Genomic DNA, 26,871 nt, shown 5'->3' on the forward strand with positions numbered 1-26,871 from the left:
GATGATGCAGAGTGATGGTAGTAGAAGTGACACTTCCCCCTTAGGAGTATAATGAGAAGGCTTCTGTTGCTCCTTAAAATAAATAAATAAATAAATAAAAGTTTGCCCTGTCTAAAAGGTTGAGATGAAGAATGTTCCTTGTCAAAACCTTAGAAACCTTGTTTTAAGTTTTCCTACCCTAAATGATCAAAAATATAAACTGAAATTAGTGGAGTGTAATGGAAATCTTATATAACAGGGTTCCTGTAGAAATTCATCTACCTCAACTCCTATTATTATTCTGAAACATAAGAAAAAAAAACTTATTGCATGATCTAGTATTTACAGTAAAAGAATATTATAAATAGAATAGCTTAGTAAATTTATTTTTAGGCATCAGCAAAAATATACAGTATTCAGAGTTATGGCTTCACAAACACCTTTTAATTCACAAATAACGTGTCACATCAGTGTATCATGTTGTACTTGACATATTTGCAATCCATTTTTAATTTTTCAGTTACAAATTCAACCATATTGAGCAGCATCTATGTTTTAAAATATCAGATTTATAAAATATTGATAGTGTAAAAGAATGTTTTAAAAGTTATATTTCTCTAGTAAAGTACAAAAATAGCTGTTAAAATCAATAGATAAAACAAAAAAATAAAGAAACTATGAACTGGGTTATAACTGAGATGTTATCAAGGCTGTAAATATATCTCAAGATTTCTAGTGACATAATACACTCTAGATGCTCTTTCCCAGTTTATTTCACAGAACCTCTCACTGTATCCGTGGTGTCGAAATTCAGAGTTACCTATCATTTAGTCTATAAATACAGCTTAGATGACTAAGGCTGAAATGTGCTAAGATGCAGTAATGTTTCAAATTCATACATGAAACAATTTAGAATCTTCCCTCAGGCACTCACTGCTGCAGCTCCTGCTGTTCTGTTACCCACAGTTCCCCCATTTACCTGCTCGTTGGGCTGCCTCAGCCCTGGTCAGGAAATGGTGAAGCTGATCCAGCTTATCAGGCTGCTCCTCCAGGGACTTCTGCTGCCATATGGCTGACCCAGGCCCTGCAGCCTCCCTCAAGGCATTCCACTTCTGTATCAGAGTGAAGAGCTCAGAGAAGGACTTGTGATAACCCTGTCGCAGCATGTCTATGCAGATGTTCTTCTTGTATGAATTCCTGTAACTGGGAATAAGAAATACTGATTTTAGTCCTTTAAATCTGTATTATGTTCTCTACAATCCTCCCACACACACATAATTAAAAGATACTACAATGGTTTTCAAATGTAGACTTCAGAAGCCAACAAAGGAGAAGTGATATTTGAACCACTTATAATTGTAGGGTTTTTTACAAAATGGTTTTTAACTAGATCCTATACTATAGAACAGAATATAGCAATAGTGGTAATCTATAAGTACTTTTATTGGAACTGCATTATAAATATACTAGTGTTCTTCAACTGAAATCAGTCAGGACAGTCAAATGAGTTAATCTACATAGAAAAAAAAGGAGGTGCTGACATTAGTTCACTGAAACACCGTAAGTTCTTAGTTAGCTTAAAAAGAGTGATCAGGAAAAAAATAAGCACATACTACATGTCAAAACAATGTACATGTTAAATAGTTTTGCTGGAGGTAATGGTGGATTGGTGTTTGTTAGAAACAGAATCATCTGGGACTAGTTTAGTGATACAGAAATTTCATAGTTTTTGCCTAATTTTAAAAGCAAATGACATGTCCACAGAGATACAATGAAGAATTTATATCAAAGTTATTCCACTGATAAACATGGGTAAGATATACATATTAAAAAAGAGATGCATAATTAAATATTTTCAAGAGGTAATACATCTTTTGAGACATTATTTATGGACATAATCCAAATACTTCTTTCAAGTGGCATGAAACAATCTAGAGCCCAATACTAAAAACCTTTGAAGCCAATGGGATTGCTTGTATCACTAAGGATTAAACTCAGAAATAATGGTTTGCAGGACTGGGCCCCTAGTGTTGGGTAAAAATTCCCTCTCTATCCCACTAAGGCCTGGTCTACACTACGGGATTAATTCGGATTTAGCAGCGTTAATCCGAATTAACCCTTCACCCGTCCACACTACAGAGCCAGTTAATTCGAATTAAAGGGCCCTTTAAATCGATTTCTGTACTCCACCTCGACGAACGGAGTAGAGCCTAAATCGATTTTGTTAATTCGAATTAGGGTTAGTGTGGCCGCACACCACCTGTTTCCCAAATTCGAATTATCTAAATTCGGATTAATCCTGTAGTGGAGACATACCCTAAAATGACAAACCTCCAGATTTTGTATTATGCCAATGATATTCCCAAACAATTTTTCCCATTAAAAGATTATATTTTTTACTGCCAAATTTTCAGAGCATATAAAAGAAAATGAGGAATTCTGAAAACTGATGTTTAGTGTACATTTAACAAATCAGAATAAGAATAATTCTAGCCTAGGAACAACTCTTCTTTCTAGTCATTTCCCTATTCAGGATTGGCAACTTTTATAGCCTTCTTCCAAAACTCATGATTATGGCTACGTTTTAGTCATGGATATTTTTAGTAAAAGTCACGGACACATCACGGGCAGTAAACAAAAATTCACGGCCCATGACCTATGCATGACTTGTACTATATACCCCTGACTAAATCTTGGGTTCCTTTGGGGGTGGGGTGGCCCAGGGGGTGCTGCGGGTGCTGGGGTAGATGGCACACGGTCCGTGACCCTGGCTGGTGCTGGGGGGCGGGTGGCAGTGCGTGGCCCTGGCCCAGGACCCCCACTGTAATTCACCTGTGGTTGTGGAGAGTAATTGGGGGGTGGGAGGAAATCCCACTGACTTCAGTGGGAATAACAGCGAACTCTAAATTAGTATAATTGAGCGTAGTGAAAGCAGTGGGGGGAGGGAAAGAGAAGTGAATGTTAAAAGTCATTTTGGAAGTAGAGATAAAATAACTAGCCATCATTTTAGAAAATATATAAAATATATTTGTAACTAGTCAAAACATTATTCAGTTCAATTGTAGGTTCCATCATAATTATTTGAACATGATACCAGTATTTATAGAGTAGCATAAAATTGCCCCAACCAAGTATGCTAATCTCATTAGACAAATACATTTTACTTAAGGTCAAAGCACATTTTCTCAAATGAGCAGTATCATTTGCAAACTAATACATTTACATGGAGGATGAAGTCAGTGGTGTAACTACAATTTGCGTCACCAATTTTCTATCAAAAGGCTATGCCAATTAACTAAAAGAAAAAGAAACTAAATTACAGCTGGAGTGACCTCACTGTACTTAATATATAGTTCTTCTCAGGGGAAGATAATTGTATAACTGTATATTGTACCAATAACAAGCCTACCTACAGTAATAACATTTCAACTACAGTATAATAAAAAATAACACTAGTTTATATGACAAAAAGTTACACTTAAAGGATAGAAAGTACTGTATGGAGCAGCATAATATTTTTGCCCCTTTAAATTACTGTAAAGCATTTATAAACGGATCATGCATGAGTTATAATGATCTTAAATTCACATTGTTGGGATAAATTTTACTAATGTAATCTAAGGGATCATCTGACAATTATACTGAAATTGTTTCAATTATCAACATGATTCCTGTTGAAAATGCCAGTGTTCTTTCCCCCAAACATTGTAGTAAAGCATGTTACTTTTTAACATGGATGTAGTGGAGACAAGGGAGGTAATCTTCTGATTACATTTTAAGATGAATTAATGATCCCTACCAACATTATTGTTTATATTCCAGCATATATTTCATTATAACATTATGTAGTGCACAGGAATAAACAGAGATACTAAATCAAATTGATCATGTTTTCAATAATTGACAATTCGTTATCAATTGCATAAAATATCCAACACATAGTTCAGTGATTTTTTAAAACTACTTGTGAACTTTTACCTGATGATTCTGCTTTTTTTTTCCAATAAATTTATGTTGACCCTAGTGAATCTTACTGCATAGTAAGATGTTATTATTTAACTATAAAACTTATTTGTCTACATTCTATCCATTCTGGTTTGAGGCTTCCTGTCAACATTTAGGACACTTCAAGACTCACTGAGAGTCAAGTAGAAAAAAAAATGAACTTTGATTCTAACTGTAAAAACAATTTTTCAATAGGTTGAATGGTCTCTGGGGGCATCTACTGGAAATCTAGCAAAACTGCAGTCAGATCCTGTTAAACAAGCAACTTCCACTGCAACAACGTACTACTTCAGAACAAAAGAAAAGTGCAAATGTTGGATCAAATACACTGTTGGGATAAATCGGAACAACTCTAATGAAATCAGTAGAGCTGCACTTCATACACTGATTGTGAATCTGAATCTGATCACCGTTCTCAATGTCACACAAACAGAATGACCGTCAAAACCTGCAAATACTGCATGCACTGTTGGGCAAGCTATAATACCATGTGGACTTAGCACAGTATAAGCATGCATTATTTTTTAATCAGATGATTCACAAACTATGTTTAATTGCAAAGACTGTAATATGAAGATAAACATGGGGTTTTGCTTTCCTGGCGAGTGATCACCTAGAAAAAAACCTAAACAAGATTTCAGAAAGCATTTTTAAAATCATGAACTGAAAAATTGTTTTTAATAAATTTAGAATATAGATGAGCATTTTAAAAGCAATTTTCCAAACAATGCTTTTATTTTCTTTTATTTTTAGACAATGTAGTTTATTTTGTTGTTGTTTTTGTTTCTCAGTATATAAAGTTCAACAGATTAAGGGCAGAATTCTTAACATAAATCCATACAATTCTGAGTCTACCCTTTATCTGTCCATATATGCTTCGATCTCCCACTGATGGAAGCCTGATGATGTCAATGGATTGTCCATTTATGTAGGATAAGGAGAATATTGGGATTGAGATCCAGCGGGTAGATCTGATTGGGAATTTTGCCCTTAGCCTGCTCTAGCAGTTATTGAAATATTGTATCTCATGGTTTGATTTTCAAAGTGTTGAGCATCTTCAGAAGCTACCAGAGACTTCTGAAAATTAAGAGATTACTCTGTAATAGCTGTTTATTTTGCATTAACAAAAAAAATTATATAAGGTAATTTTCATGCACCTTATATTATCACACATATGGTAGCAGCTACAAAAAACCCGGATATGTAAACTTAAAAGGCGCTGCTACTTTTAAAACACAAGGTATTTTAGCAAGATTTCAGATTTACATTTAATGTTATAATCATTTTAACTTTCTTACAACGTATAGCTATTTATACCTTTTTCTCTATATAAAAAAAAATAAAAAATTTGAAAGCTACCTAAAGAAATGCTTGTGTAAAGCTCATGTGATGCAGAAGATCTGGCTTAAACCCACAAGCCTTTTCTGATCTGCCTGAACCAGTATAAAATGAGGTTATTAAGTTGCACCAATATTAAAAACTCAAGGAAACTTGTAGTAAATTGCCCAAATCATGGTATTTCTCTTGTTATTCTATTGTACTCTTAAAAAAAATTAAATAATGCGCTGAATTCAGTTCAATATAATCCCAGATTTTTTGCTTTAACTTTCAAATTTCCTTGCAGTAGATGATGTAAATTAGACCGTTTCACATTGTTAGCCTATTTTTGATTTATTTTACCGTTTGCATTTTAAGAAGCCAAAAGAATTATACTTGTATTAAAATAATCACATTAAAAAATATACTGTGGCAGAGATACTTTTAATGGTCCTGACTCCCCACAGCTCACACCTTGGGTAGTCAATTACACCTCAGCAAAGTGGGTGAAAAATACTACCATTCTCATTTGATAGCGTTTCCATGTCAGGCTTCATATCTCTAGGTCTTTGGTATTTAATAAAAAAAAACACAAGAAAATGTCAGCTGGCAATTTTTCTAAACAGTCTACTGTAGTTAGTAAAACACAGGATTAGATGCAGTAAGCAATGATAATATACAGTTTACTAAAAAGGCATAATTATTATAATGTAACATTATTGCACAGTGTATTAATTATGCTGACTTCACCATACACACAGAAACTGACAAAATAAAATTTCTATCAATCAATAATAATTGAAATTTACAGATAGGCAAAGAAAAAATGCCTCTTTTGAACTTGTTGAGTTTAATTTAAGGTATTTTTTTTTTATATTTTGATATGTGATGTTGACAATTTGTGTTTTAATGGTTATAAAGCTCTAACTTTTTGAATCTCAAATCTACTATCATTAAATAATTATTCCCCCCTTCATAATTTCCTGCACCTATAGAAATTTAAATAGATAAAATGAAAATTGATATTATCCATCAAAATTATAAAAAAATAAATCTGAATTCTTCCAAGCCTAATTATATTCTTCGCACCTAAACTGGGTTTCTTTCTTTAGCAGGCAAGTCAACATCTGGCAATAAAGTTATCATACAGATTAATATCCAAAATCCTGAAAAAAATCAAATTTTTGCTTGTTAAAAATAAATTGTTTAAAAAAAAAATCCCCAAATGACTCTAAATGTTTCAATACTTAAATATACTTTGAGATTTATGAACCATGAGGCATTGGCTGTATGTCTGAGTATATACACAAACATATATACATATAAAAAAGAAGATGTGAAAACAGAACCACTCCATTAACATTTTAGAAGTATATAGCTTAAGTAATAATAAAGAATGCTATTTGCAAAATTCATAAAATCAAAAATGCTGCATTGTTAAAACCTTCAGGATTCCACTCATAAGACTCAAAAGGGATAATACCTATAAGTCAATTATAAACAATTCTTCCTAAGAATGAAGAATTCCATAATACAAGGTAGTGAATTGCTGCTAAAATAAAGGTACACTTTTTTGTTGTGCATTCTTGAAGATACAAAAACTTATCTAAATACTTAACCAAAAAGTAGAATTATTGCAGTGATTTAGTTTGACTGCCTATACATATGTAAAACTGAAATATTTCACCAATTCAACAAATATCTCAGACTGTAATGCTTAAAGCCATGTCAGACTGGTATAAGACCATGTACACATACCCTTGAAAGTCACAGGACCAATCATTTAGGCCCCAATCCAGCAAAGCACTTAGGTACGTACCTAACTTCAAGCATGCGTGTAATCTCACTGACTTCAGTGGGACTGCCCACATGCTTAAAGCTAAGCACATCCTAAGTGCTGTGCTGGATTGAGGCTTAAAGGGCCAGTTTGTCCCATATATTATCATTGGAGGCTGGAACTGACCCAGCGTTATTTAACTAATACCAGAGACCCTTTCCCCTGTCATTCTCGTTCATCCTGGCTGCTTAAAATATTTCCCTTTCATTAAATTCTTACTGGATAGTAATACTTTAAATTGCAGAGTATATTAATTCTCATTAAATAGCAGACTAGAAAATACAGTAGATCCCATTAAGTAGCAATAGATAATTAACTTCCAAATCAGATATTTTTAGTCAACAAGGTTGAGGATTAAGTCACTTATTTTGTGTTTTGTTGCAATTCAAATATAAAATTTGAAATATCCTAACATAAAAATATAAGTGTCAGTGAGAATTCTTTAATGAATACATATATCTGCCTCTCTTCCTTTTATTTAAAGCCACGCTGCCACTTTAACATTACAAGAATAGAAAAGTTAATCAATTATAAACATCAAAGGATGATACTGAAGAAATGTTTTCAAATGAATACAATTCCTGTAATAATTAAAAATCATCATTAATACATCAGTAATACAGGTAAATGGAAATATACATTTAGAAATGAATTTTTGATATATTCTGTCCCTAAATATAAATGCTCTAAAAGCAGAACAATTAAAGATAAAAGTGATAAGCATAGGAAAATATTCTTCGTGCACCGCAACATGTATCAGTGATCTTTAGCGAATATTTCAGGCACTGTCAGAGAAAATGTTATTCTCTTTGTTGATTTTTGTTGATTTTCTATGATCTTTGTTGATTTTTAAATGGTAATTAGGAATTCACTGTATCTTAAGTTTAGAATGTAATGATTTTTTTCTCATTTTACTGGAATTCAGGGATGTTCATTAATCAAAATTAATTCTAACTTGTGGTGTTGCATCCGAATTTTGTTATAGATCAGGGGTGGCCAAACTTACTGACCCTTCGAGAGCCGGGGTGTGCTTGCTGGGGCTCAGGGCTTCAGCCCCGCCAAGACCCCCTTCCCCATGGGGGCTGAAGCCAGAGACAATGTTGGAGGGGGACACATGGGGTCATGTGCTCTTCCAGGTTAGGTTTTTGCCAGAATTTGCTGGCCCAGCTTGGTAACATGGTGCTGCCAGGGCCCCTCTCTGCATGGCAGCTGCTGAAGCCAGCAAGCTGGGAGCTGCACCTTGGATAGAGGCAGCGGCAAACAGCTGGGAGCTGCAGGGAGAGCCACTGCTTTTGCTGCTGCCTCTCCCCAAGGAGCTAAAGCAGAGGCCACTCCCTGCAGCTCCCAGCTGTTTGCCGCTGCCTCTCCATGCAGAGCTAACACCTGGGAGCTGAAGGGAGGGGCCGCTGAGGGAAAGAGGGGTGTGTGCCTCGGGGAGCATGACTCAAGCTGTTGGCGGGGGGGGGGGGGAAAACCTTTAAATTGTCCCCCCCCCCCCCCCAGCAGGCACCAGTCATCTCTGGCAGAAGCCCCTAGCCCCACCACCCCGCCACAGGGCAGAAGCCCCAAGCTCCCCATCTCAGTCTGGTAGGCAGAGAAGGGGCGGAGAGGGGGGTCTCTGGGAGCCGCACTTTAATTGTAACAGAGCTGCATTCAGCTCACAAGCCATAGTTTGGCCACTTCTGTTATAGATCGTCGCTTACCAAAATTAAGGATTTCTTAATTCTTCTGTGTTAATTAATATTGTACCTAATGGACAGAATACAAGGTTGGGAGCCAGGAACTTCCAGGTTTTAATCTCAGCTACATCTTTGACATTTTGTGTGGTTTGAGATAAGTCATTTAACCTCCCTGTTCTTTTCTTTCACGATATGTAAAACTGTACAGTACCTATCATACTCATATTTTCTCACTGTCTCCTTGTACTTCCCCATCTGTCTGTATCCATCTGTTGTCTTTTGTCTTAGACTGTAAGCTCTTTCAGAAAGATAATATAAAATGTATGAAAACATACTAATGGTACTGTTACTTACCTACTACACCTCCTCAAGGGGTTGCTGTGGATTAGTTAACTTTTGTAAAATGCTCTGAAAATGGAAAGCACTATATAAGTGCTAAGTATTTATTATCACATAGTTACTATTCAATTCCTATCCCCGCAGTGTATGATCACACCATTCAAGAAGGGACAGTTCCTGTCCCAAGATGCTCACAGTCTAAGGACCTATAGACAAGACAGAAGTTAAATGAAGGGGAAAACAAAGAGGAGTCTTATACAAATCAAAATCACTATGAGAATTATTAGAAAGTCTTGATTGTCTCAAAGCAAATTAAATTGTCTTTTTATACTTCACGCTCTTTTTTGTACATTATAGATCTATGCTTTACCTTTGCACACTGTTTCAAAAATAGAACTCAATTGTGTATACCTTGTACGTTTTCTTCAGCAGAAAAGATTGTTGTACTACTGAGAAATAAAAGCTCTAGAAAACAGTAAGACCAAACTTAGTAAAAACAACAAGTCACATAAAAAAGAAAAACTTCAGCTCACTGTGTTCTTTTTTATTAAAGTGTGTCATGTATTTTATCTTTGCAAGAGTTTGATGAGTTTTTGCAAGTAAAATTCTGTTTCCTCTACACTTGCTAATAGTCATGAGAATCTGTAGTTTGCACCTTCCCATTAAAAATGTATTGTATTTTTTGAAATTATTCACCCCGCCTTTTATCCAGATCATGTCTTTGAAAGGAGGAAGTAGATAATAAATGGAATAATTCATGATTTCCCATTAAATATGAAACTTTCTTTTGCAGAGTTTAGAAAATGAAGTTCTACATAACGTACAGAAGTTGATTAGAACTTTTTTTTAACCTTTTCAAGAAAAACCTTTCACATTACACAACTGCACAGAGAAGTTTCTATAGGAAAGGTAAACCATACACTCCCCCCACAGTTCTATTTTTTAGATCATTGCCTAATTACGCTAAATCACATGTATGCCAGACCTGAAATTCAGAGATTGCATTCATCTGACCAAAAAGAATGTGTGTCTCTAGGTATCAAATTCTCTTTTTGAAAGTTACTTAATAAACACTGAATCCTGGTCATGACAAGTAAGATTATGAGGAATTATTCAGAAAGAAAAAAATACATATTTAAACAAGCACCACATCAGAAGGGGGTTTAGGATACAGAGCCTTAAAGTTGAACTTCTTTTGTTATGAAAGGATATAACTTTTGCTTGCAAATTTCCATTTTCTGTAAAAAAAGATTTTCAAAATATACAAATAAAGAAAAAAGCCATTTAAAATGTAAATGAATTTACAAAATAGGCCAACAATTCTCAAACAGAGGGACACAACCCAAAAGTGGGTCATAAGGAGGTTGGCACAATGGATCACGTCAAATCGCTGACAGCAACAAAAATCTTGCAGTAGCTTACGGCATGTCTACACTATGAAACTAGGTCGATTTTATTGAAGTCAATCTTCAGCAACCGATTTTATATAGTCAATCGCGCATGACCCCACTAAGTGCATTAGGTCGGCAGAGTGTGTCCTCAATACCGTGGCTAGCATCGACTCATGGAGTGGTGCACTGTGGGCAGCGCTATTCCACAGACCCCGCTGCCCATTGGAATTCCGGGTTAAGCTCCCAATGCCTGATGGGGCAAAAACATTGTCACGGATGGTTTTGGGTACATGTCATCAGTCTCCCTACCCTCCCTCCTTGAAAGCAACGGCAAACAATCATTTCGCATCTTTTTTCCTGGATTATCCATGCGGACACCATAGCACGGCAAGCATGGAGCCCACTCAGCCGCACACTGCTTTTGTGAGCATTGTAAACACCTCGCGCATTATCCTGCAGTATGTGCAGAGCCTAGCTAGGAGCTGCCAGCACAAGGAAGATTGTGAGGAGGACATGGACACAGACGTTCCTGAAAGCATGGGATGTGGCAACTGGGATATCTTGGCGGCATTGGGGCATGTTGATACAGTGGAACACCGATTCTGGGCCCGGAAAACAAGTACTGACTGGTGGGACAGCATAGTGTTGCAGGTATGGGATGATTCCCAGTGGCTGCAAAACTTTTGCATGAGTAAGGCCACTTTCATGGAACTTTGTGAGTTGTTTTCCCTCACCCTCAAATCAGGTATATAATGCAAGGTTAGCTTACCATAACTATGAAGATACTAGCCACTTAAAGCCTACTTTTTATACTTAATAAAATCACTTTTGTTTATTAGTAAACCTAGAGTAAGTGATTAATACCTGCGGGAGCAAACAGATGTGCATATCTCTCTATCAGTGTTATAGAGGGCGGACAATTTATGAATTTACCCTGTATAAGCTTTATACAGAGTAAAATTAATTTATTTGGGGTTTGGATCCCATTGAGAGCTGGGTGTCTGGGTGCTGGAGTCAGGTAACCTGCAGAGCAGTTTTCACTTAAAGCCTGCAGCTTTTGGGGCATGGCCCAGACCCTGGGTCTGTGTTGCAGCAGGCTAGTGTGTCTGGCTCAACAAGGCAGGGTTCTGGCGTCTCAAGCTGACAGGGAAAATGGGCTCAGAGGTAATTTCAGCACATCAGGTGACAGTCCCAAGAGGGTCTCTGTGACCAAACCCGTCACACTAGTGTTTCTCCATAATATTCTTTTTCAATTGTTTGACAAAAAAGGAGTGATAACCACAGAAATTCCCTTATTTGGGAGGCACTCAAATCTTGCCCAGGGTATACTGACAATTACAGGGAGTATAATTTTAAACAGAAGTGTAATTTAGGAGAGTTTCTCTTCACATAATGATCTCATACACATAAGAACATCAAGTTGCTTAAAAGGACAATTTCAGTTTAAAAATATGTTGTGTAATCAAACAAATCTCCTTACTTATGTTACTAACAACACACCATATCAGTGGTTCTCAATCTTCCTGAGTCTTGATCCCCCTCATGAACATCCCTTCTATCTAACCAGGACCTCTTCCCAATTACCAATATCGAAGGTACAGTGTGACCCTGACCCCCAGGCTGAGAACCCAGGCATTAGACTCATAGACTTTAAGGTCAGAAGGGACCATTATGATCATCTAGTCTGACCTCCTGCACAACGCAGGCCACAGAATCTCACCCACCCACTCCTGTAACAAACCCCTAACCTATGCCTGAGTAATTGAAGTCTTCAAATCGTGGTTTAAAGACCTCAAGTTGCAGAGGATCCTCCAGCAGGTGACCCGTGCCCCATGCTGCAGAGAAAGGCGAAAAACCTCCAGGGCCTCTGCCAATCTGCCCTGGAGGAAAATTCCTTCCCGACCCCAAATATGGCGATCAGTTAAACCCTGACCATGTGGGCAAGACTCACCAGTCAGCACCCAGGAAAGAATTCTCTGTAGTAACTCAGATCCCACCCCATCTAACATCCCATCACAGACCATTCAGCATATTTACCTGCTAATAATCAAAGATCAATTCATTGCCAAAATTAGTCTATCCCATCATACCTCCATAAATTTATCAAGCTTAGTCTTGAAGCCAGATATGTCTTTTGCCCCCACTACTCCCCTTGGAAGGCTGTTCCAGAACTTCACTCCTCTAATGGTTAGAAACCTTCATCTAATTACAAGTCTAAACTTCCTAATGTCCAGTTTACATCCATTTGTTCTTGTGTCCACATTGGTACTAAGCTTAAATAATTCCTCTCCCTCCCTGATATTTATCCCTCTGATATATTTATAAAGAGCAATCATATCTCCCCTCAGCCTTCTTTTGGTTAGGCTAAACAAGCCAAGCTCTTTGAGTCTCCTTTCATAAGACAGGTTTTCCATTCCTTGGATCATCCTAGTAGCCCTTCTCTGTACCTGTTCCAGTTTGAATTCATGCTTCTTAAACATGGGAGACCAGAACTGCACACTATATTCCAGATGAGGTCTCACCAGTGCCTTGTATAACGGTAGTAACACCTCCTTGTCTTTTCTGGAAATACCTCGCCTGATGCATCCCAAGACCACATTAGCTTTTTTAACAGCCATATCACATTGGCAGCTCATCCTGTGATCAACCAATACTCCGAGGTCCTTCTCCTCCTCTGTTACTTCCAACTGATGTGTCCCCAATTTATAACCAAAATTCTTGTTATTAATCCATAAATGCATGACCTTGCACTTTTCACAATTAAATTTCATCCTATTACTATTACTCCAGTTTACAAGGTCATCCAGATCTTCCTGTATGATATCCCGGTCCTTCTCTGTATTAGCAATACCTCCCAGCTTTGTGTCATCCGCAAACTTTATTAGCACATTCCCACTTTTTGTGCCAAGGTCAGTAATAAAAAGATTAAATAAGATTGGTCCCAAAACCGATCCCTGAGGAACTCCACTAGTAACCTCCTTCCAGCCTGACAGTTCACCTTTCAGTATGACCCATCGTAGTCTCCCCTTTAACCAGTTCCTTATCCACCTTTCAATTTTCATATTGATCCCCATCTTTTCCAATTTAGCTAATAATTCCCCATGTGGAACCGTATCAAATGCCTTACTGAAATAGAGGTAAATTAGATCCACTGCGTTTCCTTTGTCTAAAAAATCTGTTACCTTCTCAAAGAAGGAGATCAGGTTGGTTTGGCACGATCTACCTTTTGTAAAACCATGTTGCATTTTGTCCCAATTACCATTGACCTCAATGTCCTTAACTACTTTCTCCTTCAAAAATTTTTCCAAGACCTTGCATACTACAGATGTCAAACTAACAGGCCTATAGTTACTCGGATCACTTTTTTTTCCCTGTCTTAAAAATAGGAACTATGTTAGCAATTCTCCAGTCGTACGATACAACCCCTGAGTTTACTGATTCATTAAAAATTCTTGCTAATGGGCTTGCAATTTCATGTGCCAGTTCCTTTAATATTCTTGGTCGAAGATTATCTGAGTCCCCCCGATTTAGTCCCATTAAGTTGTTCGAGTTTGGCTTCTACCTTGGATGTGGTAATATCTACTTCCATATCCTCATTCCCATTTGTCATCCTACCATTATCCCTAAGCTTCTCATTAAAGATTGAGGCAAAGTATTTGTTTAGATATTGGGCCATGCCTAGATTATCCTTAACCTCCACTCCATCCTCAGTGTTTAGCGGTCCCACTTCTTCTTTCTTTGTTTTCTTCTTATTTATATGGCTATAGAACCTTTTACTATTGGTTTTAATTCCCTTTGCAAGGTCCAACTCTACATGGCTTTTGGCCTTTCTCACTTTATCCCTACATGTTCTGACCTCAATAAGGTAGCTTTCCTTGCTAATCCCTCTCATCTTCCACTCCTTGTAGGCTTTCTGCTTTTTCTTATCACCTCTCTGAGATGCTTGCTCATCCAGCTTGGTCTACAACTCCTGCCTATGAATTTTTTCCCCTTTCTTGGGATGCAGGCTTCTGATAGTTTCTGCAACTTTGACTTGAAGTAATTCCAGGCCTCCTCCGCCTTTAGATCTACAAGTTCTTCAGTCCAATCCACTTCCCTAACTAATTTCCTTAATTCTTTAAAGTTAGCCCTTTTAAAATAAAAAACCCTAGTCCCAGATCTATTTTTGTTTATCCTTCCATCTAGTTTGAACTGAATTAGCTCATGATCACTCGAACCAAGGTTGTCCCCTACAACTATTTCTTCTATGAGGTCCTCACTACTCATCAAAACCAAATCTAAAATGGCATCCCTTCTTGTTGGTTCTTCAACTACTTGGTGAAGGAATCCATCAGCTATCACAATTAGGACAACCTTGACTCATGATAGCAAGCACATACTTCCATGAGTAGTACCACTGACACTGGGTATGTCTATACTTTGAGCTGGAGGGAGGGGCTAGCCACCCAGAGTATGTGCCCATCTGAGACCCTAGGCCCATACTTGGGGTAGCTAGCCCATCCTGCCACAGATACACTTTATGTTTAGTGCACTAGCTCAATGAGAGCTAGCGAAAGTACGTCTCCTTGAGTTGAGAATCACACCCCCAGTTCAAAGTATAGACATATCTGAGTGTTCTCTAGAAGGATTACAAGTTCCACAATTGGGATCTAGATAATTAGATGTTAAAGAATTTTAAAATTCCAGTTCACTTGTAACTGATTATGCTCTGTTTACTTTTTTGTAATTCTCTCAGCTTGGATGATGAAATTCAAGAGAGTCAATTTCACTATTTTTTTTAATATAAAATAGTCTTTCACTTTTAGGTTCTTAGTGTTGTAATGTTGGGGTTGCTAACACAGCAGAACACTTGCTTACAAAAATCTTTTCTTTCTTGTTTTAATTCTAGCAATATTTCTAGCAAGCTTAACTATTTTGAAAAAGTTTCATTTTACATCACTTAAAATTTGGACCAAATCTAATCTGATAACATCTTTTAAAATAATTTCAAATATGAACACTAGAGAATTGGTGGCAAGTGGATAATATCCTTCCCCTTTATTTCAATATACAATAAGGTCCTAAGTAAAATAAATATAATAATCCATGCTTAGGAGGGAAAAAATGAATTACCCGACAAAATATAAATGTTTTCCTGCAGTTTCTTTAATAAAAAGTATCTGTAGTCTGTTGACCAATACAAAGCACAAATTAGGCTGCAATGAAACCATTTAGAGATATGGCAGCTGACTGACTTTAATTTTCCTTTTTATATAACTAGATAAACTTAATAAATACACCTCAGCTCTCTAGTTGATGTACTGTGTTAATATTCTTTTGACATTTCCCTGTGGATGTACTAGGTAGGTACACAGGACAGCACTGATAAACTGTATGTAGAAGTGAGGTTGTTACTTTCTTCTGAGTTACTATTAGTATTCATTAAAATTCTAAAGATAAGAAAAATCAACATAACCATTTAAAGGAGGTTCACTTCTAACATACGAATAAAGATACACCCAATTAATTACATGATATTTCAGTTTTAATCCATCAAAAGGCTTTAATAATTTTGAAAGCAGCATGTTGTGTTACTGTACCCCAGTGTGTCCCAGTACTAAAGGACAGATGGTACATTTCTCACTCCACTGTGGATTTCCTTGCTTTTTCCTGTCTTACAACTTCAACACTCTTTTAGAACTCATGGTTTATGTGTAAAAAAATCTCTTTATTATGGCTGAAAGTAGATCTCATCAAATTAGAACCCTACAATATAGAGGCATGAGAGCTTTCCCAAAGTTGGACAGAGAAGACAGTTCTTTCCCTGCATAGGTTGTGTGCTGGGCAGATCCACATGGGGCCAGGCAGAGAAGCAAACCTCCGCCATTAAGAAGCAAAGCCAGTATGCAACCACTGTTGCAGTTTCAAAGCTGTGGTAGCCCTCCATGGCTAGTGTTCTCCCCTTCCATGTTGCTAGGGTAATAATGAGTGAATACATGTTTCTTCCTCTCTATGATCTCTGTATTCTGCTCCTCCTCCCCCTGCACACTGGAACCACATTAGCTCCACTTCATTCAGGCCATCTGTACCCACAGAGTTGTCCAGGGAGAGATTTATTATTTAAATAGGTCTAGATTGTGGCTGTGCCAGAACCCCTAAGTAAGGGTAAGACCCAGGAGCAGACCAGGGATCATACTGTGATTTAGAAAGTGACAGCCTGGTCCCTGGTTTCCCCCTCTCCCCATTAGGGAAGTAATCCAAGCCAGTCCTTACACTTGACACAGATTCCTTCACCATCTGTGCTAGCTAGCACAAAGATGCAGAGGAACAGGTTCTGCCCGCTCTCTGCCCCTGCTCTCCATCTCACACTGTGACCTATGATACAGATAATTCACACAGATAAGGAAAAGGAGCACCCTTACATCCTTCTAGTCCTTTGTACTATATACAAAGAGTCATAATCTGCCCCATAATTTGGATCTATTTGTAGTCCATCATCTTCCAGTAGTTTCCCAACTCTAAGGAAAAGAACAAGTTTATTTTAACATAAACTGCTTTTTCAACACATCCTTCCTAAGATACATTAGGATCTTTCCTGCTGACACATTAGAGAGCTTGAGCAATTCTTGAATCTGCCACAGCTATGGTAAACGGAAGCACTCAAGCTGAATCCAGAACATTACAAAAGAAATGGGGAATGCTGGCAGCCCATTCTCTGTTAAGACTCTTGAACTTGTTATACCCATTTCGTTGGTCAGAAATAGCCTGAATTTGGGAACCTTCAGGGCATGCTGCAAAAGACATGTATTTGCCAGAGTGTGGAGACAGAGTTGAGGGTATGTTCCTGAAATGTAGAAGAGGAGACAAGTACTTTTTTTTAAAATATGTCGGATTGAGGGATTATTTTAACACTGATGGGGTTATGTTGTAATATTAATAGTTAATTAACTTTGTAGAGGCATCTTTTTATTATTTAAATATTGAAAGAAATAAATCCCACTTTAAGCTACTAGTAATTCCAAATTTTTAGGATCCCTTCATTAATTCTGATGGAGCCAAATCCCAAATCTGATAAAGCGCTGCAGAAAAAGTGTAGTCTTTTGTAATTTTTAAATATAAATATCCCAGCAGTAAGAAATAAAAATATATCTAGTGTGCTTTCAGTCATTAGCTTTTTGAAGAATTAATGGTGTATGAAATGCTGCATCTTAAAATCAGCATTTGGAGGTGGGGATTGGCTAGATGTTAATTCGGTATTACAAGAACATTTATTTTTGGTTCACAAAACTTCAGACCCACAGGAGATGTTTTCACACAGGCTTTTTTTTTTTTTAAAGATGATTTCAAATATAATTACTGACACAATCCTAGCTATAATGTTTGAAATGTGATATAACCTCAGTAAAAATGAGAATTAATAAAACCATAGGATTAAATGCTTTGATACACATAAGATCAGTAGAAGTGAAACATCATTTTTAAGTTCCAAGTTCCACTCAGGAAGGTGTAAGGCCTGGGGAACTTCAGATTTTATTGAATATGATGACTAGAAACAAAGGAAACAATAAACTTACTGTATGTTAAAATGCCTCAAAAAGGCCATACTTACGCAGCAGCCTCTTGTTTTGACAACCCTTTGATATTCATCGCCAAATAATGATCTATGGCATCTTTGTCTTTGATCAAATGAATCCTAAATTTAAATTAAAAGAAACACTGTGAGGTGCTAAAGTAGACGTCTGCAGTATGTATAATGTATTATCATTGCCACGCAGAGACAGATAAATACTGAAATATTGACAAAGTAATGTATCAGACACATTTTATAAACACCTACAAGTATCACATTAACTTTTTGGTCTGTAGCTATTCAAATCTTTATTTTTGCAGGGAAGCAGAGTTGGCTTTGGTATTTAGGGACCCTGTTATCCAATGGTTCTATATACACTACAGAGTTCTTTGTTACCAGTGTTTAGCACCCCCCTATACTCAAACTTATTTCCAAAATGGAATCATTACATTTTTGTCTTGACAGCCTGGACTAAGCAAAGTGTCAAATCTGTTTTGTACTAGACTCTTTAAAAACAAAATTTACTCACGCAGATACTGCGTAGTGTAATCTAGGCTCAGAGACAATTTTACCTATCTAAAAATCTCAAGAGCATATCCTAATGGGTGACCTTCATTAAAGGCCTGGCCCAAAGCCTACTGAAGTCATCAAAAAGACTCCCATTGACTTCAATGTGTTCTGATCTAGTGCTAAGGTTGGAAGTTGAATTGACAGACAATTCAATTTCAGCCAACATTTCAATTCTTTAATTGTGCCTCCAATCCCATACATAACAAAGGCCCTGGCATTGCAAAGGCACTATGTACCAACTGACCATAAAAGCAATGAGGCCTTCTTATATATATTAGAACATCACGTTAGAGGATATTACTTTTAATAGCAGTAATGTGAATTAACTTTTATTCAATAAAAAACTATGAGAAGAGAACACTAAGATTGTATGCTTAAGCACTGTTGTATGTAAATCCATAACTCTGCCCCTTTGTGGATATAGATTACACTGCAGTCTATAATTACCTCATTGCATCCTCTCCCTCTGATATATTTTTTCCATAATTATAGGGACATCTGGATAACATTTTGCAGTGTTGCCTACTACTCTATGAATGCCAGAAAAAGGCCACAAAAATCATTTATATGTACATAATAAACTGTGTTTACAAAACATACCACACTGAAATAGTAAGGTTGCCAGGTATACGGTTTTCAACCAGAACGCCCGGTTGAAAAGGCACCCTGACAGCTCCAACCAGGCCGTTAAAAGTGCAGTCGGCAGTTCTGCGGGTCTAAGGAAAGTTAGTCCCTACCTGCCCTGGCACCGCACTGCACCCTGGAAGTGGCCAGCAGGTCTGGCTCCTAGGTAAAGAGAGGACGGGGCTCCACGCACTGTCCTCGCCCCACACTCCCATTGGCCAGGAACCGTGGTCAATGGGAGCTGGGGGGGGGGACGGGTGCCTGCGGGAGAGAGCAGCACACGGAGCATCCTGGCCCCCCGCCTAGGAGCCGGACCTGCTGGCCGCTTCCGGGGTGCAGCGCGATGCCAGAACAGGCAGGGAGCCTGCCTTAGCCCCACTGACCGGGAGCCGCCCGAGGTAAGCTCGTGCCCCAACCCCGAGCCCCAACCCCCTGCCCCCGCCCTGAACCCCTCCAAACCTGGAACCCGCTCCTGCCCTTCAAACCCCTCATCCCCAGCCCCAACCCAGAGCCCACACCCCCAGCCCAGAGCCTGTACCCCCTCTAACACCCCCTTTCTCCACCCGCAGCCCCCTCCCACATCCTGAATCCCTTGGCCCCATCCCCCAGCCTGGAGCCCCCTCCTGTACCCCAAACCCCCTCATCCCAGCTGCACCCCGGAGCTCGCACTCCCAGCTGGTGCCCGCACCCCAACCCTCTGCCCCAGCCAGGAGCCCCACCACCACCGCACCCTGAACCCCTCGTTTCTGGCCCCACCCTGGAGCCTGCACCCCTAGTTACAGCCCTCACTCCCTCCCATACCCCAACCCCCTGCCCCAGCCCAGTGAAAGTGAGTGAGGGTGGGGGAGAGCAATCCACCAAGGGAGGGGGAATGTACTGAGCAGGGGCGTGGCCTTGGGAAAGGGGCAGGGCAGGGGTGGGACCTCAGGGAAGGGCAGGGCTAGGGTGTTCAGTTTTGTGCGATAGAAAGTTGGCAACCCTATAAAGTAGGAAACAATAACAAAAAAAATGAAAATTTGCTGCCATATACAGGCCACTTAAATTCATCTCATACTTAACTATTGCTGCCTTAACTGCACTTAAAGTACATTAGCCTGATAGTACACTATCTCATTCCTCAATTGCACCTAAGAAAGGCCCCAGCCCATAGAACATGCTACTGGTTACATAAAAATACATACCTTAGAAAGAAAACAATTTATCATAATTATCAAACTATAATCTAAATTACAACCCAAATCAAAGTCTGCAGACTACACTTAAGAGTCTAAATCAATGAAGGTATTATGGACCATTAGGACAATACAAATAGTGTGCAATAATGTAAAAGATGTATTACACGATACTATATGTTTAGCCAAGAATGTAGACAAAATATATATATGTATTCGAGAAATAGTATATGACTATGTAATTAAAAACAAAAACTCTTTGGCTAGACACCACCAAAATGCCCTGAAACTATGCACCTTAGGAGGTCTGCAAAAGGAACCATCCTGCTCCTGGGCACATTCCAAATACAAAGAAAAGGCAGAAAATATCTAGAGGAGGCAATATTCAAGCACCACAATTATCTAACCAACATTTAATTTAAATCACTATTTAAATATAATATCCAGTAAGATGGATGGAAAGTCTGTTGTCTCACCTCTGCTTCTTGGGAATCTTTTTTTTTTTTTTTTTAAACACTACATTCTATAGACAGCAAAGATGAATCACAAAGCTTAAAGTGGCACTTGTCATGTAGTCCAGGTTTAAAATTATTCTACTCTGATGGGGGAATGTGCTCCAGAGTTTAAAAAAAAAATTTAAGCATAGCCAAGAATTGAACCAACACACACCTCACAAATCAGCTACTGTTTACAAAAGTTCTACAATGTTTTGTGGTGTATTAAAGGGCCTGCCAAGACAGATATCCATCATAAAGAATTCAAGGTACTGGAAAAAAATAAACACTTCTCTCAGACCTGTGCTGACACCATCAATGATGTCTGTGCACAAACAAGAAAGAAAAGACAGAAGAACCACAATAGCTTATTCACCATAAAAATACAAGAGTCAATTCAATTACTACCAAATAGGAAAAAGATAAAGCTCCAACCAGGGTGTTCTGAACAATCAGAATTGAAAGCAACAAAAATAATTAATGTGAAAATTATCTGGCCATGTCTTATAAGTCTGTTTCAAGGTGTCATGTGCACTTATTTAGAATTTTCATTTTGTCATAATTGAGAGATGGGGTGGAAGTGAAACTGGGTAAGAATCACTATCCTTTTTCTTCCAGAAGTTGTCACTTGTTTCACCAGTCAGCTTCAGCCCTACTTCAGTGTTGCCATGACTCACCACATTTCATAAATAGATTATGTAAAGATCTTCTTTCCCTTTAAGTTGATTTCTATTTAATTTTAAATTGATTTCTTATTTTAAAAAAATCAATTTTGTCATCTTCTTACTGATGACCAATCCATACTTGCTAGCATTTTGAAGCAGCTATTTTACAACTGTTTGCCTCCTCAGTTAATAGAGCAAAATTATCCAATTTCTTTTACTGAAAACATTCTTTATACATACACCAAAGATCAAAAATCAGCCTTGTAACATTTACACAAAACAGAACCATGCAAAGATAAAGAGCGATAAATACACTTTAAATCTTATCTTAGTCTCACTTCAAAAACTGGTAACTTAGAGTCAGTTTCTCAACATTTTGTATCAATGCAGACACAAAATATCAAAGAAATCAATAGTTATAGTAAACATTAACACTCCCAGGATTTATCACTCAATCATAATACTCAAACATGCTAACAGATTCCTTACATCCATAACAAATTCCCTTTAATTTCCAAAATAAAATCACCACATACCCATATCCAGTTCTTCAAAAAAATCACACAAAGGCTTGTAAAACCAACCATGGACTGTTTTGATAGTTAATAGTAACAGAATTTATTCAAAGGTTATCTATTGGTAAGCTACGTTAAACAAAGTCAGAGTTACTGGCCATGTTAGTATGATTTTGAAGGACCCTTGTCGGAGAGACATAGAGGGAGCAGATATATGCCAAGGGAGCATGGGCATAGTGAAAGGTGGAATGTTCAAGGGAAAGTGGCAAGACAGGACTTGCTCAGGGAAGCCTGAGAGATTCAGGGAAGCCTGGGCTACACAGAGTAAATGATCCAGACCCATTTCTCTACCCCAGCTCCAGCAAGACGTGAACTGGGCTGGATTGCACTGAAAGGCTACCTCAGTGCACAGCCAGAGGCTCAGAAGGCAGTTCTAAACTGAACTACTGAAGTACTTAAACATTTCACCCACCCCTCTGCCTGTTTCAGATCTGGATGAAGCTGGATAACATAAGCTTGTTGGAGGGTTTGAGATAGGTAAAGAAGCTGGCTGCCTGAGGTGCAAGGGAGCATGGCTGGAACCAGAGAGCAAAGGTTCAATGGGGATACAGGGCGGAAAGAGAAATAATTGGGGGTGAGGCTTCAGGAACAGAAGGCAATGGAGGCATCCAACTGATCTGCTATGGAGTCCCAATGCTAGTGGCCATAGCAGGTGTGCTCCTGTGTCTCTCAGACTGTGGTGACATCTTTTGAAGCTTGCACAGAGACAATTCCAAAGCTGCTGCTATCATTAGACTGGAGAGGGGCTACTACTGTTAGGACTAAAATAACCAGAGGGGGCTGCTATTCCTACCTTCTGGTACAGAGGGAAGTGGGCGTTTGCCTCCCTCAGAAGGAATTCTAAGGGGGACAAACCATCACAGCAAAGGGATCTATGTGTTGATATGGGGCCCACATCAAAATTACTCTGCCAACAAGGGTACCTACTACCCCAACAGAGGATTCTGTGTATGGGGAGCTCCACTGCCACCATCCCAACAGAGTACTCTACTAGGGTGTGACAATAGCAAGGAGCCCTGTGCTAGGTTGGCAAGAGGCTGCTTCCATCCATCCTTCCCCCACACCTATCCCATACAGAATTCTCTGTTTGTTTAGAGGATGTTGACAAGGACTGTCCCATACAAGAGATCTCTGTTAAACCAGACAGGAGTCCTGCCACTGCTGGTCTTCAGGCCAGCTGGAGCCTCTCTGCTCCTCAGCTCACTACATTCTGTTCTCAGTCTCTAAATACTGCAGTCTGGTCCAGGAGGAAGAAAAACCTCAGCCTTGACGCATCTCTCAATGCAGAGAGCTCTCTTTTTAGGACTGAAATAAATTGATTTGTGGGAGGTTAAGTGGCTGCTTACCATTAATTTACTGTGACCCAATATTAACTGATTTATTTGGAGTGGGGAGCAGCATTAATTGGGATCTCAGTACTCAACCAGTGGGAGACTAGGGTCTTCAAACCTAAGCAGTGGAAAGCAACTAACTAATGGCAGATCAGGTAGCTGGAGACATGACTTGGTAGGGAGTGTGATTTGAGGCACTGGTGTATTTCAGCCTGGTGAATAGGTTTAGTCCTTGAACTATCAAGTGTTGGGTAATTTTTTCATGACAATTTGTATACATTATATTTTGAGAGATATAGGGATGCTTCCTTCCCATGCAAAGTCAAAATGATAAAGTCTTATTTTTTTAATCCAAAAGATTACATTTTCAAAGAGGCAAATAAAGATTTAGCAATGAAATACCTACTAAGAGGAAAGAACTCCTTTGAAAATTTAGGAGAAAGTGTATACCATGAATAGAGCTCTTTTGAAATCTATCATAATGCCAAAGAAAAATGGTGGTACTAATCTCTCCTGCCTTTACATACTTCACTGATTGTTCGAAAGCTTTTCTTCATTCTTTAAGCAGCATCTTGAAATTTCATTGAATTTAACAATTTTACTGAAACTGCAGGCAACTTTGTGGATTAGATGATGCCAATTCAAATATGGACATTTTCAATACATTATACTTTAGATGACAAGAAGATCATTTAGATTTTATTGTTCTGTCTTAAAAAGACAAGTGAGTTTGCGCTTCCTATTGCCTTTTATTCATTATGTGCATATAACTTTGCTAAAAAGATGATTTTCTTGTCTTAAACTTTTGCTTTTTAAAATATCCCTACTACTCAAACCATAATTTGTCTTCTCTTTAACATATCTGATTGAAGATATTTACAACAAAAGTGTTAGTCTTCCAAAAGTCAATAAGAGACACACATACCTTGCAAGTTTTATTGAAGGGCAATCCATCTGCTCTACGAGGCTGGGATATCTCTTTGGACACTGTATCAGCACAGGAGGCAAAGTACTCATTCTGAACTAAAAAAAATAATATATACATAAAATTTAAAATAATAGTGTCTTTCCTGTGACCTATGATTAATGATCCCTTACCCTTCTCCAGTCTTTCCCCGTTTACTGTTTTTCCCCTTTTGTTACATAATATGTAAAATTAGGTCCCTATGCTGCAAAAACTTGCACATGTGATTAATGTGCATATGTCTTTGCAGGATTGGATCCTTGTAGTTACTGGATTGGAACATAATGTCCGGGACTGATTCTGATCTCATTTGTAACTGCATTGCGGTACTACTGATTTAGATGGGTTTAACTGAGATCAGAATCAGGCTTTTTTAAGGGTCTATGGGCTCTCAAATGTCAATAATATCTTATTAAATAGATAAGTAAAATACAGAAATGATAAAACATGCAATGTGTAATAATGATGCAACAGCAGGTATTGTATTATCCTACAAAATAAATAATAATAGAAACAACCACTTAACTTTATAACTATATGTAATGCTATATGAACACAGGCTTTTACTTATGGAGAACAAAACCAAAAAGCCCCCATAGCTATATAGAGCAGTCTACTTTCTCTTTTTGAAGTACATAAATGTTAACAGGACTTTTTTGTCACATAGAGCTATTGTGTTCTTTCCTCTCAAGTACTCAACCTACACTTCCCACCATTAAAGCTTCAGCTGCCAGTTCCTTCATTTTGCACATCTGTGATCTGAAGACGTTAGCAGCAGGAGCACCCTTACTTTTAAATTTGGTTTAATGTAGGTATTGCAAGATCTGCTGGCAGGCCCCAAGAGACAAAATTTTAATGGGGATGGGAAACAGGATTTTAAAGGGGGAAAGAAAGTTAGCTATTTGTTACATTTATTGAATGGAAATTTACTTTGTGTTACTTGTCAGGAGTAGTTGATTGATTGGTTATCTATCAAAAGGTAGCACAACCTATTTAAATTAGCCTTTCTGAAAAAGCAAAATAAATTTCATTGCTGCTATAGTGAGCAATAGCACACAAAAATATTGTGCTAAAGTTTCTAAAAAGCATATTTGTTCCTCATCACTTAGAATGGCATATCAATAAGGTAATGGAGAGTAAGGAAAGAGATACAGTAGGGCACTACATTAAGGAGGCTGGGGGGGGGTTAATAGGTATTGAATATTGTTGATAACATTTACAACTGTATTTCACAGCCCAAGTGAAAGCTAGACATTATACATACAACCAGATTTACAGTATACGGTGACACTTTTAATCTAAACATCTCAAACCACATGTAATTAAAAAACATCAATAAAAGTAAGAGCATATAGTAATTGATCTCAGTTAAGGATTATACTTTTTAAAAATTCTAGATTTGTATTTGTGTCTGTGATTAAAGAAGTTTTTCTGTGAAAAGGAGTTCCGTTTGGCAGTGGTCTATAATGAGAGATGGCCAGTCACTGATTAGCCTTCCTGTCACTGTAACAAAAATATCAATGACCAGAGATGGAAAAAGACTTTAGAACAAATCCTTCTATAAGTCTCATCTCTTACTGTACATCTAATGATTATCTGCAATTGTATTTTACAGCCCAAGTTAGCTTCATGACAAGATGCAAGATATGTTTTAGTTTAGTGTTTAATTTTTGTTTTTCATTTATTTTGGTTTTTGTCTTCATAAGTATATGGAATTTTTGGTGATTTATTTTATTTCCAAAATTTAAGGACAAACTTTACATATAAATTATAAGTACACAAAAAAAGGAAGGTATTGGTAATACATTTCAGTGTAGCGATTTATGATAATATTCCCTTAAACTCATTTTGATGTTCATGTAAATGAGTGATAATCTCTCTACATTTTACTTATTCTGCATGGGTCAAATTGTACTGCACTTACTAATAGCAATCAGACTACCCACAAGATAAGGTGATATTCTGTGAAAGTGAGGGTAGCATAATTCGACTTTAAATAGGGGCCAGATCTATCTCCCACTGAAGTCAATGGGAGTCTTTCCGCTGGTTTCAATGAGGAACGGACTGGACGCTAAGGGCCTGATCCAAAACCCACCAAAGTTAATAGAAAGGCTTCTATTGATTTTCATGGGCTTTGGAGAAGACCAGAAGGCTCTGATTCAGCATATCACTTAAGCATGAAGTACATATTAAAAGTAAGCAAGTAATTCAGGGGACATTAAATGAAATTAAAGGGTGGGAAATTCAAAGCCAATATAAGGAAATACTTTTTCACACAACATGTGATTAAACTGTGAAGCTCACTGACTCAGGAAATTGCTGAAGCCATAATTTAACAAGATTCAAAGAGGGATTGGATAGTTATACGGATATGAAAATA

The 26,871-nt window shown here is 37.9% G+C and overlaps 1 protein-coding gene across 1 annotated transcript in view; it reads right to left on the bottom strand.

Moving 5' to 3' along the window:
* Positions 1-24,544, bottom strand: part of TTC29 (tetratricopeptide repeat domain 29) — a 193,257-nt gene extending 168,713 nt beyond the window's left edge. The window contains exons 1-3 of the mRNA XM_026648148.1: positions 24,453-24,544; positions 18,136-18,219; positions 959-1,182 (exon numbers count right to left, since the gene is read on the bottom strand). Coding sequence (XP_026503933.1) covers positions 959-1,182; positions 18,136-18,219; positions 24,453-24,544 — 400 coding nt within the window. The remainder of the gene's footprint in view (positions 1-958; positions 1,183-18,135; positions 18,220-24,452) is intronic.
* Between the last annotated feature and the right edge of the window lie 2,327 nt (positions 24,545-26,871).

This window comes from Terrapene carolina, unplaced genomic scaffold (assembly GCF_002925995.2).
Source record: "Terrapene carolina triunguis isolate 2854851 unplaced genomic scaffold, T_m_triunguis-2.0 Scaffold66, whole genome shotgun sequence".
Lineage (NCBI taxonomy): Eukaryota > Metazoa > Chordata > Testudines > Emydidae > Terrapene > Terrapene triunguis.